The sequence below is a fragment of the Mya arenaria genome, chromosome 11 (genome assembly GCF_026914265.1).
Source record: "Mya arenaria isolate MELC-2E11 chromosome 11, ASM2691426v1".
In the NCBI taxonomy this organism is placed as follows: domain Eukaryota; kingdom Metazoa; phylum Mollusca; class Bivalvia; order Myida; family Myidae; genus Mya; species Mya arenaria.
The window spans coordinates 60514925-60534009 of record NC_069132.1 but is presented as its reverse complement, the minus strand read 5'-3'; the positions used below and the strand labels follow the sequence as shown (position 1 = coordinate 60534009).

The 19085-nt window shown below is 33.0% G+C and overlaps 4 protein-coding genes across 5 annotated transcripts; all 4 read left to right on the top strand.

Annotated features, from left to right (window-relative positions):
* The first annotated feature begins 346 nt into the window (after nt 1-346).
* LOC128208833 (uncharacterized) lies at nt 347-3823 on the top strand. Its single transcript, XM_052912461.1, has 3 exons — nt 347-701; nt 2558-2643; nt 2764-3823. The coding sequence occupies exons 1-3, from the start codon at nt 646-648 to the stop codon at nt 2940-2942; spliced, it is 321 nt and encodes a 106-aa protein (XP_052768421.1). The 5' UTR covers nt 347-645; the 3' UTR covers nt 2943-3823.
* A 2807-nt stretch (nt 3824-6630) lies between these two features.
* LOC128208832 (uncharacterized) lies at nt 6631-10059 on the top strand. 2 transcript variants are annotated; one of them, XM_052912459.1, is made up of 7 exons: nt 6631-6772; nt 6900-7063; nt 7480-7722; nt 7820-7965; nt 8056-8285; nt 8398-8558; nt 9001-10059. In XM_052912459.1, exons 2-7 carry the CDS (start codon nt 6913-6915, stop codon nt 9096-9098), a joined length of 1029 nt encoding a protein of 342 aa, XP_052768419.1. In that variant the 5' UTR covers nt 6631-6772; nt 6900-6912; the 3' UTR covers nt 9099-10059. The 2 variants fall into 2 exon arrangements, with proteins under 2 accessions (XP_052768419.1, XP_052768420.1); XM_052912460.1 differs by lacking the exon at nt 6631-6772 and having other exon boundaries at nt 6779-7063.
* Nucleotides 10060-11973: 1914 nt separating this feature from the next.
* LOC128208831 (uncharacterized) lies at nt 11974-14007 on the top strand. The gene is made up of 6 exons (XM_052912458.1): nt 11974-12177; nt 12294-12535; nt 12618-12760; nt 12991-13220; nt 13332-13492; nt 13610-14007. Exons 1-6 carry the CDS (start codon nt 12170-12172, stop codon nt 13690-13692), a joined length of 867 nt encoding a protein of 288 aa, XP_052768418.1. The 5' UTR covers nt 11974-12169; the 3' UTR covers nt 13693-14007.
* Nucleotides 14008-16055: 2048 nt separating this feature from the next.
* On the top strand, nt 16056-18118 carry LOC128208826 (uncharacterized). Its single transcript, XM_052912453.1, has 4 exons — nt 16056-16255; nt 16779-16870; nt 17190-17367; nt 17652-18118. Coding segments are annotated over exons 1-4 (321 nt in total). The 5' UTR covers nt 16056-16205; the 3' UTR covers nt 17653-18118.
* Nucleotides 18119-19085: the final 967 nt, after the last annotated feature.

The following is a 19085-nucleotide window of genomic DNA, read 5'->3' as shown; positions in this document are numbered from 1 at the left end:
AGATAATGGTATTTTGCCTCAAGACCATGCTAGACCTCACAACGCGCGCCTAACGATGAATTTCCTACAGGCTAATTTAGTTCAAGTTCTTGATTGGCCAGCAATGCCCCCGGACCTATCTCCAATTGAATATCTTTGGAATGAGTAAGGTAGACGTGTTCATAGCTGTCTTCAATCCCCGCGTACAGTACCTGAACTCCGTGCAGCGCTTACAGGGGAGGGGAGGAACATCCCACAAGCCAGTATTGAGACACTAACTATTTGGATGCGCAATCGCTGTGTTTCATGTGTCAGTAGTAATGGAAGGCAAACTCGATATTAAATGTGCGAACTGGGATTTTCAATACGCTTGATTTCAATCTCTACTGAGACAAAGCAACTGTGATTTGTTTTTGAAATGCATTTATGTTGGCATATGTTTAAATGGAACATATAAAACAATAATCACAGGACTTATTTATCTTGTTTTGTTTTTTTAAAAATACAACCGGGGCGTTCATTTTTCGGTTCAGCGTTATATTCATAATTGGGTTTCCAACTTTCGTTTTATATTTTGACCGTTTCATAGAAGCGTTCGTATTGTTAACTCATAACACTCTTAGAGAGATAAACTGACTACCTCGTAATACAACGAGTAATAGCACTATGGTTTGGGTTGAACTTAAGGATTTTAAATGCCCGTCATCGGGTTGTGACTCAAGGTAAATCCTTAAATTAGATAAATTTTTAATAAAAGGGTCGTTGGAGTGTATGAATGATTGAGAATACAAATATTTTTCGTGATTTTATGTAATGTTTAGAAGTTAGCGTATAACGAAAGCTGCCCATCCACGATCAATGAATCCGACACTGAGATAATGGAAATAATATTAAACAATAGTTGGCAATATTGATGACTTGAGCAATTCATTGTCGAGGTCATACAGAGAGCGCAAACGTTTTTTGACAACTTGGTATATGTTAGAGTTTATTTTGGCGATCTACAGAAAATGGAGAGAGATAAGCGAGGCCGCAAATAAATTCTTACTGGTTTAGTGTCCACTAACTCCGCTCATTTTGTAGTCACTTGGTATTTTGCACGATAGTGGAAACGCGACATCAATTTAGAATAGGTTTCAATGTTGTACCAACATTTCAAAAACATACGAGGAGTCTTTGATGCTTTTGTGTCAAAATTAGAATTAGATCAGTACATGAGTGTCGTGCGATGTCATATTGTCGCGGCTTTGTGAATAGTTCATAAGAGCAAATAAAATAATTTGAAGGGGATAAGAATCGAAAGATGAATCCAAGGGCTTTCGTTAAAATCGACCAATTGTATATATTTAGATTATTATAATTACCTCGGTACGTTTGCATAATATGGTTACTGGGATGACATCGTTATTTTTGTCATTTATAATGGTGTTATTCTATTTGCTATAACGCTATGCTGATCTCTTTTCGATTGTGAATGACTATTTAGAAAAGTTTGCACATTCGGTACTAAATTGTGCTTGCTTGGTAAGAGAAAAATAAGAAAAGAAAGAAGATAAGAATTATTTCAATATGGTCACACAAATATTTTAAATGTAGACTGAAGTGTTGTAAGTACGATTCGATTGCATATTACACATTTAATTTAAATTCGGGACAAATACCTCTAGACAAAGGCACCCTTAGCTGTCAATAACAGTTCCTTCGCGCATGTGCAGAGGGAGCAGATATATATATATGTAAAATAGACAACTGTACCAACTGATGTAGATCGACAAAATACTTTCTACGAAACTAAGTGTTTGTATTCACCTTTAAATCTGCTCTATATGATATGAAGCAACAGTAAAGCGGGTAGATCCTCGATTGTCATTGGCCCACACATATGTGCAAACACCTATCACTATTAGTATCTAACTTTTATATAGTGCTTGTTGGTGTACAAATGAATATACTTATCTAGTAAAGTGATAACGCTTTTGGTGGAGAACAACTATCAAATTTATTGAGTCAATATTATTGTCAAATGTATTGATCATGGATGGATAAGGGTATATATAGTGCTTAACAGTCATTCAGCTCGGATCGTTTGACTGGAAGGAGTTCAATGCTATTCGAAATTACTATAGTCATACGGGTTAAATTGCTTGGATCGGGAATAAGATTTATTTTCAAGTTTTGAATTTGTGTATGAAAATTCATATGAACTATATTTTTCTTGATGAACTATTTATTGTATGTTTGATTACACTATAATTCATTGAAAAACTAAAAATTAATTTAATTAAAGGAAATATTTAATACGAAAATGAATATGGTTTTATCAAGAAAGTGTTTATGGTTATAAACATTTGAATGTATGCCGCATAATGTTGGTAGAGTCACTAACGTACGTGCTACTAGGTACTCAAATGAAATTCCTTGAATTGTCCTTTGTATTTATTTGAAAACAAGGACTTGTCTGACGTGTATAATCAGGTTTTTTACATACGCTTTGTTATTCAAACAAAATAACTACTTAGTTATCTTTGTTAAACATTATGATGAGTAGATACTGTTAAACTGACTGATCCTTTTTCAGAGGAACATGGCTTTGCAAAGAAGATGGCACAAGCATGTACATAAATGAGAAGGGAATAATGGAATGTCACCCTGGAACACATACAGGTGTTAAATTTAATTAGAATTTCGTTCTTCTCTTTTTATACTGATATCTGTTTGTAAAAACTACCATGAAAGATATTACAATTGTTTGTGTACATTTTGATATTTAACATGCCATTTCAGGAAAGATTGTAGAGTGGGGATGGAAATGCAAGAAGGACTGTCACCAGGGGGAGTATTTCAAAGCAGATTTTGAAGGGTTTTGCTTCTCGTTGTCCATGGCAGTACAATACGCAGGAAAAGGGGGGAGTGAATGGGCGATTTCATTGATACAGGAACTTGGAAAACAATACAACAAATAAATCGAAGTACTTAAAGATCCAAACAATCGTGTCACGGTTTTGTTTTGTGATTTCGTAATTGAAATGGAATTGTCTGTCATGTTATTTAAGTCTGAATGGTATATTATTGTTTCTGTGTTTGTGTGTACAAATTTAATTGAACCGAAATAGAAGGATTTAATAAACATGTTATTGGCATGCATGTGATCACAGAGCGAATTTTTAATGCAATTTGGTTAAAACAACTCAACAAATATATTTCTCATATACTATAAAACAAATGTATTTTAATATGCACTCTATGCAGTGATAGCAAAACATTTGTTACACAATTCAAAGTTTGGAAGGGACTTGTTCTGATGTTGCCGGTTGCTGACCAGGCAACTATTCAAAAATGGGTTTCAAAAAATTCATATATTGCTGCCGCATACGACTACCAAAAAAAGGCATCACGTTGTTTAATGTAACTTCTAAAATATTCTCGTTATTTTTGAGATATAGGATAAATAAGTAGTGTGAAACTAATAATAAATTAAATAATGCTTAATGGTCTTTCGCGATACTGCAGTTCGGTGGATTGTATATTCATTTGGTACACTGTTATTCAAAAGATGTTTTCACAGAAACGAAAATTATGTTGTGCATTTATTGACTATGAAAAGTCTTTTGACACTGTTATACATAATGTGTTTTGGATTAAAATCCTCCAATCTGATATAAGTAGTAAAAAGTTAAAAATGTTTAAGTCTTTATATGCAAATGTAAAGGCATCTGCCATAGATTTGTATAATATGTCATATTTAGTTATTTTTGATAATTCTCTTGGTTTGAAACAAGGGGAACCCTTGCTCCTCTTTTATTTATTTTGTTTATAAATGATATTAAAGGCAATGTAGAATTTGATATGACGAATAGTGATATTTACAACCTGTCGTTGTATATGTTACTATTTGCGGACGTCATCGCACTGTTCTCTTCTGATCGTATTAGCCTTCAAACCCAGATTGATGATGTGCCGAGATATTCATGCAAATGGGGTAAAACCAAAATAAAATTATGTATTTTCTAAAAACGTAAATCATTTAATAATTTTGTTTGAACTATTGACATTCACTCAACCTATTGAAATTGTCGATAGCTTTTGTTACCTAGGTATAACATTTAATTATACTCGAAATTATGTAAATGCTGTTAAGTCACTGAAAGATCAAGCTTTAAAAGCATACAATCACTTTATTATATCAAATATTAAGTAAATTAAAGCTTGATGTTAGGACAAAGTTTTCATTGTTTGTCTCCATGATTGTCCCAATCTTTATGTATGGATGTAAGGTTTGGGGGAAATTATGATATGAATGAGGTTGACAAACTTCATCACAAATTTTGTTAAAATATTCTGGGCATTCGTACTCAAACGTCCAATGAAACAGTTCTGGGTGAGCTGGGTCGGTTTTCTGTATACATACTATGTACAATCAGAGCACTTAAATTTCTATCTAAGGTAAAAATTTAGGCATGGAAAAGGCCAGGCAACTATGGAAGAGTTCATTAACAATCCAATTGTGGACAAAACTGCCCTTTTTCCTTGGTCAAGTTTCATGGTCCTTAGAAACTGCTAATAGAATGCCGTTTAAACACATGTGATGGATGTTGCACATTTATTTGACGGCAATGCAACACTTCAAAGCCTACCATGAGTACCTAATACATTTGGAAAGCTGGTTGATTACCCTGATTTATTTAAGCAAGTTGAATACAAAAAAGAACTGCGCAAAATTCTTGATATCTTGTCCCGAAACAAGCACTCCTACGGACTGGATGGCTTTTATGGACAACAATGACATACTAGTAACCTAAATGTCATGTTTACTTTCCGACCAGTAGAAAATTGACAAATTTGCAGTAAGTTTTGAGACCCTGTTGTTTTAAGAGAAATATGTTAAAACCATAACAAGTCTTGGAGGTGCCAATGCTAAAATATTTCACAAGAAGGCATTGTTTTCATCCTAACAAGAGTCAGGCATTAAAACGTTCAAAGTTACTTATTCTACATGCACATTCATCAGAAAATGTGATATCTTTTCGGAATAATATTTGTAATTTACTTTTGTGCCATAAACAAGGATCACTGTACAAATAGGATTGCAAAATGACGGTAAGAGCTCATTGTTGACATAATTTGATTAATATCTATAAACAGCCAACACACTTTTTCAATGATGTAACGTTATATACATGTAAAAGTTTAACTCGACATAATGTCTTATTTATCAATACGGTCTAAAGTTTAATGTAAAATTAAGGACTTTTCATCAAATTGATGCAGATTATTTTGATGCTTGTTTTTCGTCATGAAGTTTTGAAGTAACGTAAATTACAGTATAGTGAGCCATGAAACATCTTTGTATTAGCTAAAAAAAACTATTGTTGTGTTCAATTACGTCATATATTATTGGATTAAAACAATTTAATATTTTACAAGTCAACGCTATGTTCCTAAAATTATTTGGATACGAACTTTAAAATGCTGTAGTATCCAAACGCCCCAACGGCCAAGGTGTAAACATGTCTTAAAATATTTGTAAGATGATACACTTTCATATCATGAAATCATGGTCTACAAAATTCCCAACCCTCATAGTCTATTTACTATGCTGTCCCTTTTACTCCAACTCCTACGAGTTACAATATAATATTTTTGAAGATCATACTCTAAGTAATTATGTATAGATAATGTCAATAAATAATGATATTACATGAAGATGTTTTGCTAAATTAATATACACAGCTACGTGAAGGCGTTCTGTCTCCATTGATGCAGTTTCTTGTTAGTTCAATACCTTCAAGTATATATTTTTAGGACATATGAAATTGTGGTTTGAACTGTTTTAACCTTTGTATTTTGTTTGCATCTCCTTTAATATGGTTTTTGTTTCTGTTCATAGCCAAAAACTTTTGTATTGCCGATATTGCCAATAAAACTTGAAACTTAATACCTGAAAGTTACACAGAACAGGACAAAACACAAAGCAAAGCATAGTAAAACAATGGAATCGTGTGCAGTTTTATTCAATATAATATTTATTCACATTCACACAAGTTTAACAACGGCATTCGATATTTAGATTAGTGCGAATAAGATGACAATAGCGTCAGGAAACACAGTTGCAAACTACGTTTTGAGTACGAACCAAGTGATTTGTAGATAATGGGTCGAGTTTGTAAGATTTACTTACTAGAAATATATTTATAGGACGGGAACAAAGAAATAGCCTTCAGAAAATTGACAAATAACTTAATTACCTTTAAATAACATTTCGCAACGCCGCGTATAGCGTTGATTCGACGCTGTGGGACGCGGAGAAAATTATAGAAATTATCGCGGTTGGCGTTATATCGCGGGATAAGGTTAAAATTAAACTAAGCGATGTGCCAAATCTGCAGTATACAGCAATCCCTAACCCATTGTTAAATCTACCATTTTCATTGAAAAAGTTCAAAGGCAGCGTAGTTTTAAATAGACAAGGAAGTACAAGAAAACGAAATAAATGTAAAGCAAGTTCATTTCTTCGAGTTTCAGTTAACTTGTCTCATTGTCCTCTTATTTTTCGAAAATTGAAAATACCACAGTCATTTTATATCGGACTTATTCCTCAGAGTTTTAACCTTGACGTTCACATTAGTTTCGATTGTGCAACTTTGGGTTTTTACATATGATTATATATAGCACACTTGTTTCCGATGAAATCTATTGATAAACTTTTAAGGAATGACGCTTGCGTGCATTTCAAGCTTATTATACCATTAGGCGGAAGGCAATTGACGTTTACTAAATTTTGTGAGGATAAACTGTACGCACTATTCATTTAGTTGATTTAATTTAATCTCCACAGTAAAAAAGGGCTTATTTGACTTATATTGATTAAATGCAATTAATATTGTGATAATTTTTCAGAAAAAAGAAATATATTTTTACAGATAGAAAACAGAAATGTCAAATTCTACAAAAGCGGGAGGAAGGAAAGCATCAACTAAGAAAGGGCCTTATAGCAATCGAAACAACGTTCAACAAGATGCAAACAATCAATTTGAGACTCTTGGGAGAAATGAAAACCAGGATATGGATATAACCAAACAAAGAGGTATTTTCAAAGATGTCTTTATCAGTCTTGCCATTAAATTTTGAGAAAAAAAAAACTTTTAAAAATATATGTTCATCGAATATATTTTATGTTCAGACATGATATCGAAATACATGTGCAATATAAAAACGCTTTTTAAGCCATACTCAACGTTATCATTGTCTACTAATTATAAAACATATCTTGCTGTGATTTTTTATTAACCATAAGATCACGTGAAACGCCTAAATTATAAACGTAAAAACGCTGTAGAAAATAATTTCAAGTTATACTAAAATGAAGATGCTTCACAACTATGTAAAACTGTTCTGCTATTTATACTTGTTATTAATACTATTTATGGAACAGCGATAGTATACACAGTACAAAAACTGTCACTCTAGCTTGTTCTATCTAAAAGTATGCTTGATATAAAGACAAGACAACTCCAGTTGAAAGGAAAGGTCAACCCACCTCACCGCACGAGCGAGGCGATGAGATGATGGAAACTGACGAAACTGCACCTCCGTCGACAAAATTCCAAACAGGGCCCAAACAAGACTCAAACCGCCCTGCTTATCAGTATTCAGTTGACCACGATGCAGATATAAGTCACAACGTTGGACCTTCTTCTCCAAGGCATGCACAGGCGCAAGAGATGTTACTAAGACAAAAGGAAGGTACGTTTATAACTTAATATTGATTATATCTATATTGCCCACTTTATTCAATCTGCAAGTTTAGAAATACATTGCAATATTCTTTTACTTATAATAGCTAGCAAGCAGATGCTGTATGGGGTGTTTGGCAACGTCATCACAATCTTGGAGGAGCACGAAAAACGCACTTCGGCGATTGGCAAAGGGAAAATGAAACAATCAGACATCGCCATTCCAGACCAGTCATGGAAGACAAACGAAGATGTAAGTTGTTCATTAAAAGCAAAGGTTGTTCATTTATCAACGTTTCATTATGATACTATCTTACATTATATTAACTCTTTTCTCTGACAGGTGAAAGCGAACGTTGAGACGCAATTATTACTCTTTCAAACCCAGAGTAAATTTTGTCCGGAAGAAGTGAGACTGTCTGTAAATCGTGAACTGAGACTGCAAACTATTGCCTGGTTTGGAGTGAGACAGGCATCAAAACTGGACATAGGAGAAACAGACGAGTATGCTTGCAGGCTCTATGAAATTCTGGTCAAAGGGGCGACAAAACATGATATCTTAGACAGGCCTAGGTAAATAACTTTATAAATTTACTTACGGTATGATACTAGTATGAAATTTGTTAAAAAATATTTTCTTGTATTTAAACGTTATTATTAAATGTCCTTCCTCTTACAACTTTAGGTCTCCGGTAACAGAGAAAACAATGCGAGAGACTTTGCCTGGAATTCTCAGAGGCAAACACGATGCGCGTGAACTTGACGATTCTTTTAAAAAGGACAAAAACAAGAAAGCTGAAACACCTAAAACGCGACAGGCAGATGTCGATGATGCGTACTTGTTGGGTTGGCTTATTATACTTACATTTTCATAGACATTTGCGTAGAAAAAATGAGGAAACTGAACGTTCGTTGTGAATGTTCATTACGATATTATGATGCGTTAAGACATCCTTGTAGGATCCGTTACAGTGGCTACATTCTTTATTTATTAAAGACTATTTTAACAGTCTTTAAAAATAACAGAAGGGCTATCTGACTTGTATCGGTTATAAAAAAAAACATTGATTCATTGAGGAAATAATTAACATATCGATTTAAGGATACAATTTGTTTTACAATAAACATACAGGGGATAGTTGATTAAAATTATTCAATACTTTATTAAATATTATGCTATGAAATAGAAAAATTATAAAATGTAAACTGTGCTGCGCCTGAGTATATCATTATGAAACAAACATTAACAACATTAAATTTAACAATTTATCTTTATTTTTATTTTAAGGTTTATCACGTATCAAGAACACAGAACCAAAGTTGGAAAAATTCCTGGACGAGGATTTGTCACTTATTCAACACATGGGACCAGACAACCTTCGCTAATGAAGACAACTGACTATCAAAAAGCCTTGAACATTACACATATTTTTGTCATCTTGTTAATGTTGAAATAGTGTCTTTGTTTAACGATAATAAATCCCAGTTCATGTTAATTTAAGCTCCAAAGAAGTTTATTTTTTTGTATAAATTAAATACTGGTACTAACCTTCCTACAAAAGAAAAAAACGCATCACAAAAAATGGAGATTACTGTGCCAGGCTTGTCCTGTCTTCAGATTTAGGATTGGAATTGAAATTAATGCTACGGCTTTAAACTACTGGAACACTTGTACAATCAGGAACATGTTTTATTTCATTGTTTAACATTTACCTCTCATTGAAAGTTTACACAATGTTTGGTATAAGTTTCTTTTTATTATCCAAACGCTTGTTTATTGTTTTATAGATGCATAATACGAATATCTAAAGGACTCGTTATCGCAAACTAAGTCACACTTTTCTTAAAAATGTAATACATCCCGGAAGGTCGATCTTTTGGAAGCTCAAACTAATATAGAAAGTATGTATCGGTTTTCATATGTTTGAGCACTATCAATGACCGGGATTAACTTTATATTCAATGTTCAGGGACTTTATTGCAGGGAACGCCAGAAGGCAACAAAACCTTTTACTTTAATGTCGCTTTGTACCATCTGGCATTTACCTCGGGCGATAGCAACACCTAAAACAAACTGTGCTGAGGAGCACCATAAAACCACTGTTGCGAAATTTATTTAGGTTTTAGGATGCAGATGCAGGTCTGCCGCCTTAACATCGGTATGGAGAATTTAGTTATATCAAGCATAGTTACTTTCTCTTCATGCCGGGTTTGCATGCAAGCTCGTCGCTGATGTCTTTAAATACGTCTTTATACTTTGAGGTAGTTTGTGCTTCCAAATGATCTCTCTTAAAAATGCCTTTGATTTTATGTCGATAATCAGAACAATAAATATATTTTAAATTTCGACCATTTTCTGTTATTACTCGGTTTTCTATCATTTCTGGTACAAAATCCAATAATTGCGGCATATTGGGTTACGGTGCAGAAGTCTTAAAAAGAAAAAGAGACATTAACTAAATATCAGTTTAGATTTGAAAAGAACCAAGATCATATATGAATAATTATAATACAATTAAAGCTACACCGCTCAACGATTTTACAACGTTTTCATTCAAATGTCCAAGGTTCAAGGCCTTTAACGAGATACACACAGCTTTATTAGACAGATATCTGATATCATAGATATTTCAAAATTGTTATCAATACTTGCTGAGATTTCTGATTTAGAGCCGTAAATGAATAAAATGTTCAGTGTAGAGTTCAACGCGGGTTACGAGCACTCAACTTCATACTTACCCAAACATTTATCAATAGGAGCAAGCAAAAAAGATACATTACACTGACAACTAGAGGCATGTACAAGCCCATAGCCAAACATTCACATATAAACCCTGTTAAGAGACACAAGGTTAGGCCCAAATGACACTGAACGAGAGAACGTACACACGTACAAACATCATAAACAAACCACAAACGCATACTATGATTTAAATTAAAGATTACTGGACCCAGTCTCTGTAAGGCTTGCAAACAATATTGGTTGACCTTTGGTGGCCTTCAGTTATAAGCATATTCTGAACTAGCATCACTGCAATGGCAATTAAGTAAGAAGCAAAACATACTAATTGAAAAGATAGATACATTCTCGGTGAGTTATTGGACACAGACGAAGCAACAGTATAAGGGATTCAATCATACACAGGTAAAGATCTGACAAAGCTCGTAAATGTGACAAATATATTTGTTAACTGTGAAAGAGATCTCAGCATTATCTATAATATTTATTTCTGCAGATGAAATAATTAAAATGCGTAAGCTGAATAAATGTTAGAAGCAAAATGAGGTACGTGAACAAATTATTTAATTAGAAAGGAAATTTACGAAAATGAATTCATTGTTAAAATAAATAGTAAAATCAGATTTCCATTGACTGGTGCCATTCTTTGCCTTAGGGAGTACGAGTGATTGTCATTCAGTTTGAATGGTGTTAACATGAACGTGGTTGTACATAATGGTCAAATACGATATGGCAACAAATGAGGAAAAATAGAAAAGCAATATAGGAAGTTCAAGTCGAAAAAATACAGTTTTGCACATTCTGATGAAGCCAAGACAAAACACTTATTATCAAATGCCTTCGACATTTAGGACCTTCTAGAATACAATGTGGAAGAAAGGAAACGTTTTTAAATGTAAAAAAAGTTTTCAAACCAAGACCAAAGAAAAACATATTTATGAACATTTGTACTATCTTTTAACAAAACTCAAAAGTAAGAGATACATTTCGAAATAAGAATTAACACATTTTGGATAAAAAACTTACTTTTTACACAAAAAAACATACATACGGTCGATGACTAAAATGTTTTATTCGAAAGTTACACAAACATGTACAACACCCACTTTCATTAAAGACATTCAATAATCTTACAACGCTACATGAATACGTGATGTACTAAATTTCGCCTTTTTTCTTTTTTTAAGATCGAATTTTACCGACATTATTTATATATTTTTCAAGCACATATCTTGTGACCAAAAGATTTTTACATGTACAATATCTGTCTGACCTTTTACCTTTAAATGTTATATAATTTCATGGAATCTTGAAATAAATTAAATCAAAAGTTAACAATACCAATAAACCAATTTAGCAATTCAATGTAATATAGGCTTCTTATCATATATGGATAATATTGAAATTACCTCCCGGGGAGAAATAACGTGAGTTGTTAGGACCGACCTTCACCGACAATTAAAGGCTATTTATGTAAACAGCACATAATGATCTTGTGACAAAAGGTTTAACATATGCAATACCTGTCTGACTTGTTTCCTATAAATAATATTTCATTTCATGGAAACTTGAAGGTTAAAACGAAAGTAACAGATACCGGGAAACAAATAAGAAATTAACGTTATTTTGGATTCTTATCAATACATGGAAAACAGCTGCCATTGAACATAATTCTCGTGGAGAAAAAGGAAGGTTTTAATTCAGATAGATATTGAGGATGAGCAGGTATGTCATTTTAATGTTTTCTTTTTGATTTATATATGGTTAAATGTTTACGATCAGCAGCAGCAGTATGTCCATTTTTATCAGTGTATACTTATAAACACTCCGATCTGATTCAGGTCAAATCAGTCTCACGGAGTGTCTGGTGCGTTGAACCACAACAGGTCAGATGGTTACCAGTATCCAACACAAAGAGCGTCCGATGGTCCATACCAACCTTACGGACGGCCTCCTCCCAATTACAGCTCTCGTGGACAACGCAGTCGAGTAGAGCCTACAAGGAGCAGTTCGTACTCAATGGGTACCGGACGAGGATCAAGCCAGTTGCAAGAGCAACTTCAGCGTCAGAGATCGAAAGAAGGCAAGTAAACTGCTTAAATGTGTGTTCGGTGCGATGCTTCAATCGCATTATGATTTGAATGTCACTTTTTTCAATTTTTCAGCAAGCAAACAGATGTTAAGCACAGTTTATGGAAATACGATTTCAATGCTTGAAGAATTTGAAAGTAGGGAATCACAAGGCCGCTACCGGCTTCCAACGTCCCATATTCCTACTCCTGACCAGACGTGGAAAACCAAAGAGGATGTATGTATACAAGTCAAAGACGTTTAAATATAACTAAAATGTTGTAATAGTTTAAATGGAAACTGAATTCCATATCAGGTTTAATTTAAAACCACCAACGCCAACACTAACACCAAAACCCATCTCATCAACAACAACAACATTAACGTGTTCTTGAAATAAGTAATTGTTGCTATATATCTTCCTGACATTTTCCGCACGCACATGTGCTTTACTATAATATTATATAGATTCAGAGTGTGTTGGAAACGCAGCTCATGTGTTTAGAAACTCAAAGAAAATCCTGTCCAAATGATGCTCGCAACGAATTGCTGGATGATCTGAAGAGGAAAACGATCCACTGGGCATCTGTTCGTGAAGAAAATAATTGTCCTAGGCAACAAACGGATAAGTATGCCGCTCAGATCTACGAGATTCTGGACAAAGGGAAAACTGACCATGCCTTTCAACATCGCCCAAGGTTAGAGTACAAACATTTTATGAAAGGTTACAGTTATCGAGCATATAATATTATATTTGAATGCGATATTTTTTTTGTAAAATACTCATTTTGCTGTTTTTTTTCTCTCAGACCAGTCATTACCGAGAGGACGATTCGCGAAACAATGCCGCACATCATGAAAGGAAAACATGATCAAATGGAGCTTGACAGACAATTTCGAGACGATAGACACAGAATGTCTACAACTCCTGCTGTGAGACGTGCTACAGGACGCAATGTTGTTAAATTAGGTAAATACTGATAAACGATTTAAGAAACCTTAACAACAAGTGTCCATAATTTACACTATCTTTAAAGGAACCCAAATATAGGCCAAATTAAAAACTGAAACGATTGTCGAATTTCAGGGAGTTCCCGTATTGGAAGAGAAAATCCTCACCTGCAGTCCTCACTCGATGCTCAAGATGACGAATATTTTGACAACAAATAATTAGAAATACCTGTCATGGAAAAAAATAAATATTCTTTACGTTATACATTATAATTTCTTTTATGTAAAATTTAGTTTTAAGAGTGACAGTGTAAATAAGACAAACTATTTGTGTTTTGATGAACCATACTACACGTTGAAGTTCATAAGGAGTTATACTTTAAATAAAAAACTTGATGCATTGATGTTCGTCAAGGTCTGTGCTAAATCCGACCTTTATGGATGTATTTATAGTTAATTAGTGATTTTATTTATGCTTGACATTTGCCGTCTGTTTTTACCTTTGGGCACCATATCAATAAAATATACATTTTTCGTCATTTTGTTTTGACTTGACAAAATTCATATCTTAGGACCTTTCATAAAGCCTTATGTTTACAAAAACAATCTTTACTGGACATCCTTTGTATTTTACATTAATGTGTTCAAAAGGTCATCTTCCTTTAACCTAAGAACTTACTAAAAAGACAAATAAAATGACGCTCTGATAATATCACTAATTTTACATCGAATGACCCAGAAAAGTAGTGCGGGTGTTGGTGTTATTAAAAAGCGAACATTTAACATTCGGACAGAAACTACAAGAATATGATCGGAAGTCGATTTTAAAGATGATCTGGTTAAGAAGTACAAGGTTCCAAGCATAACAGCCATTGAGGGAGAGACACTCACAACGCCACATTACAACAAATAGATATAACATACCCTTTTTGCAACTGAATGTTTTGAATAAAAGTTGTTTTTAATGTATTTATAAGTCTTAAAATGTATGCCAAACTACACATTGGACACAATATCTTATACGCATACAATTAAACAAACATCACTTGTATAGGATGGCGTATAGAAACGAAGTCATCTTAAATCCCTAAATATTTGAAACAGTTTTCATTTCCATTTTAATTCGAAATTAGTCGTAAATTGAAATGACCTTAGTGTCATTGTTTCGTTATTTTGCTTTATATCTGTGTAAATTGAACTTTACCCAGTTTCAAAATGAACACAAGGTAGAGGAAACACAAAAGTTGTTGCTTTTGTTTTTGATACAAATATCATATGACCAAACAACAAAAATACACTTAAATATCGCCATTAAAACGGCGATTAAAAAACAACATAACTTTGTTCTAAACTCACTAAAGGTTAAATCTGAGTTCTAGCACTTCAAAAACGTTAAGACGTTTTCTGCATTAGAAATAAATTACTACGTGAGTTCTAACCTATTTGTATGCTGACCAAAAAGTTTAACTTTACATATCGAAGGTTTTATGCAACGCCAAATTTACATAAATTATATTTGATGAGCTATTAAAATAATTAGATACCTCTTCAAATCATTAGACACCTCTTCAAATGAATTTAAAACCTCTTTAATTGATTTAAAGAGGTCTCTATGTATTTGTTGCTATATCTTTAAGTTATGCTATCAACAATTCAATTGTTGCTGTCACTTATTAAAAAAGAGAGCTCTTTAAATCAACCACAGAGAGCTCTAATTCAAGGAATGAGGGCAATACATGAGTTGTAGAAAGGTACAATTATAACCAATCCGTACTTAGGAATACTTGATAAGAAGATAGCTATAATTATAATAATGAGCTGTTTAATTCAATTATTGAGAGCTTTCATTCGGCTAAAGCTTGAACAACACAATATATTTACTAATGATTTGGATTCATGATTGGCTTATATGGCATGAATAAAAAAATTGATGATTGCGCGATTATAAAAATCAAAGTTAAATTTGCATTTGAATTTGTTTTTTTACATCCAGTTAAAACATAGCACATTGTCTCATATTTTGAGCGCGACTGAATGACTTTAGATGCTCATCAAAGGATTGTGAATAATGGTTAATCTTTTGATTAATACGATTGAATTGATAGGTCAATGCATTCTTGTACATAATAAATAAAACAATGGAAAATACATGGGCAAACACAGTAGCTTGAAGTAATTATGAAAGAAAATAGTCAATAAAGGTTATAAAAAAGACAAACACTGCTTGCTTATACATTTAAACCACTCGCCGGTTTCTAAATAAATTCAGCCTACCCTCTTGTGTATTACGTACATTTAATTTAAAACTTGTTGCAACTGGGTCTGCAAAAAGGAGAGATTAGCATGTACATAAATGAGACGGCAATAATGAAATGTCACCCTGAAACAAATACGGAGAGGACAAGTCTTCCTTCCAAGAAATGTAAAATGTAAACAAGGAATCCCAGATATAAAAGTACATTTTGCTGACCTTTTTATCAGCAGGTGGATATCAAAATAAATACAAAATCATATTACAACGATTTGTTTGAAAATATCCAGAATAGGAAGTATTATTCAATCCTTGAAATCTTGTTTCGTTTTGCTTATTTCAAGTTAGATTGGCCAATCCTATCCGACCTCTGATACTGAAGAGTTTTTGTGCGTGATTGAATGTTTATTAACTGATTTTTCAGAATTTATTTTGCTTATAATTCTTCTTTAGTATATATACATAAGTCACTAAGGAAAAAATGGTTTGGACAAAGTTAGAAAATTTCCAATGTCCTACGTGTCCTTCGGGGTGAGTTATACTTATGTTTTCATATTTTATATAAGGAACAATTCATTAAAAATGTTTAATTGTTCTTGAGAAAGTATTACATTGTATTTTTACAAAGCGCTTTCTCACCCGAATGCTCCTTTAGCATACGGAATGGGCTTTTTAAAAGACAAATTGGTTCCATAATTACATACCTTCTTTGTTAATGTTCATGCAAAAAACAGAACAATTTGTCTGTTTGTTTGGCATCCGTCGAATGTAGTTCGCTTGTTTATAAACTGACATTAATGCTTAATAACATATAGTCTAGGTGTGATTATAAAGTCAAAGTTTTACTACTGGCAACAAAACAGATCTCTTTGTCAAAGCAAAGAAAATTGTTATATCAACTGTGTTCGTCAGTGTTTGATTAATCGCCATAACATATTTTTAACACTACAAGGTTATCAGGAAATCATGTAACGAAACATTGTTTGATAAAGAATTTGAAACAATTACATTGTTTTTCATCACTTTAACATTTTATTTTGAACATTTGTTTTAGTTCGGGACAAGATTGGGTTTGTGCCGAAGATGGGAGTGATATATTTATCAATGAGAAAGGTGTAATGGAATGTGAGGATGGATATCACTCAGGTTTAGTATTTAGTTAGCATTTATTTATTTGTAAGAATGTCGAGCTTGTGTTAAAGAAAAATATATGTTAAAAATAATTTCCTACGAGATAAGTGACTTCTTCGTATGTCTTGATTGACCGTTCCAAGAAAGTTTGCCCAAGATGGAATTAGCAATAATTATTATGTCAGGTGGCTGTTGCTTCCTTGATAATAGTGTCTTAATATAGGTAGTTTCTTGATTGTTACGCTAATGTGTCCCTGTAGTTTCCACTGTTTTATAAAGTCGTTTGTTGTAGTATTAGTATCATGTCCAGTCATTTAAACCTAAACAATTTCAGGCAATGTGTGCAACTGGGGATGGAACTGTGGTAGTGAATACCATAAAGGTCGTTACTACAAAGCTGACTACGAGGGGTTCGTGTTTGCCATCTCACAGGCCCTGCAGCTTACGGACAAAATGGGAGCGCAGTGGGTTGCAGACCTTGTTAGAGAACTTGGCAGACAGTATGGCAAGTGGTGAGACATATTTGCATAAACTTTAAAGTGAGGCTAAATTGTCCACAGTATTCTATATGACTGATGTCTGTGTATATTAGTCACCATGACACAATACAACATTATGACACGATTTATAGTGGCTATAAGTTTGATTATTATTTTAATGTGACCATAAAAATCTATGACATGTTGTTTCAATTATTATCCGGTTATAATTTCATATTCATACAAATTGTATAAAATTGTCTTCAGTGTATTGCACTTAAATATACTGTTCTTAATTGCATCTTTGTATATTTTAGAGCGTCTACGTGCACAGAGAGGACGAGGAAAATAAATCACACATACATAGATACTTATAGGTTTTTATGATATTCAATGATGATATCAATTTTATTGTGATGTAACATCCAGTCGTATGTTTATCTTTAAAAAGCCTTAAACAGTGGCTAATGACATTTTGTTCCCAAACTGCCTTACATGTCATGACATGTGATAGATAATTAAGTGTACATGATATCAAGATCACCTACTATTTCACATTTCAAAGCTGTATTTGGCAATAGCTCTGATTTAAATATCTTATAATGTAACTGGTTGTGAAACATCTGTATTATATGATCTTGAATTTGCCTTTTATTATTCTTATGATTTATAAACAAAAAATGCATTATCTCCTTGGTAATACTATAAATATACAAACCGAATCTCACACAAATAAGATAACGTTTCAATATAAAGATATAAGTAATAAAATTCTGCACCTTCAGTGATTTTTCTTTTGTTTGATCCTATGTTAACAATGTTGTATTTTGTTTTCTTTATTGACCCAGTTTTTGGTGGGATTTTCATTTGACGTTGTTTCACTAATCCTGCTGTTATGATTTTATCAAATGTGAACCCTCGATTTTGAAAACATATCAAGGTGATTAATAAGACATGGAATTGATTTTATAAATGTGATGATAAACAGAAAATAAGAAAAGAAGTTTTACAGGATAGACAAACACAACTATGTTAATGTTTGTGTACAAAATGAACTCTCAAGGCTTCTCTCCGTAATGCCATATTGGATATGGTGCCGAATCCCTAAATTATATCAACATACATCACAGAAAGAGGTGGAGGGAGTTGTCAACTTTTTAAAAAGTACGTGCCTGAAAAACATCAGCCATTAACAGACAGGCCATGATAAAGACTCGTAGCATATGTAATAAAAGTGTCAGATAGTTAAACTATGAAAAAAATACGTGGTGAATATTATCAAATGCCAGATGTAAAAAATACTAAACAAAAAAGAAAGTTGTTAATGGATTGTGCAAATGATAAACAACCTCGAAACATTTAATTATTTTTTTTCCTATTATTTTAAAGCAATACATATGCCAGGAGATTCCCATCCACAAACAAGGTTCTTTAGATGATGTTGACATTTTTAGAGGTATAAACTAACTAACTGGATTCATGTTTTACTATAAGTATCAATGAATGCCTTATAAATTGGGTTGTAAGTCACTATATTAATGTTGAAGCCCAAGCTGGGTTTCGTGACAACATGGGCTCAACAGACAACATTTTTAAGTTAGATAGCTTGATAAGGCTTGTGTTTAATATTAAGCAGAATTTATATTGCTTATTTGTTCACTTTTCTAAAGCGTTCGATTTTAAGCATGTTTACATAAAAAATATCGCAAATTCGGAAATAATACTTCAATAAATATTTTACTATGAGACCA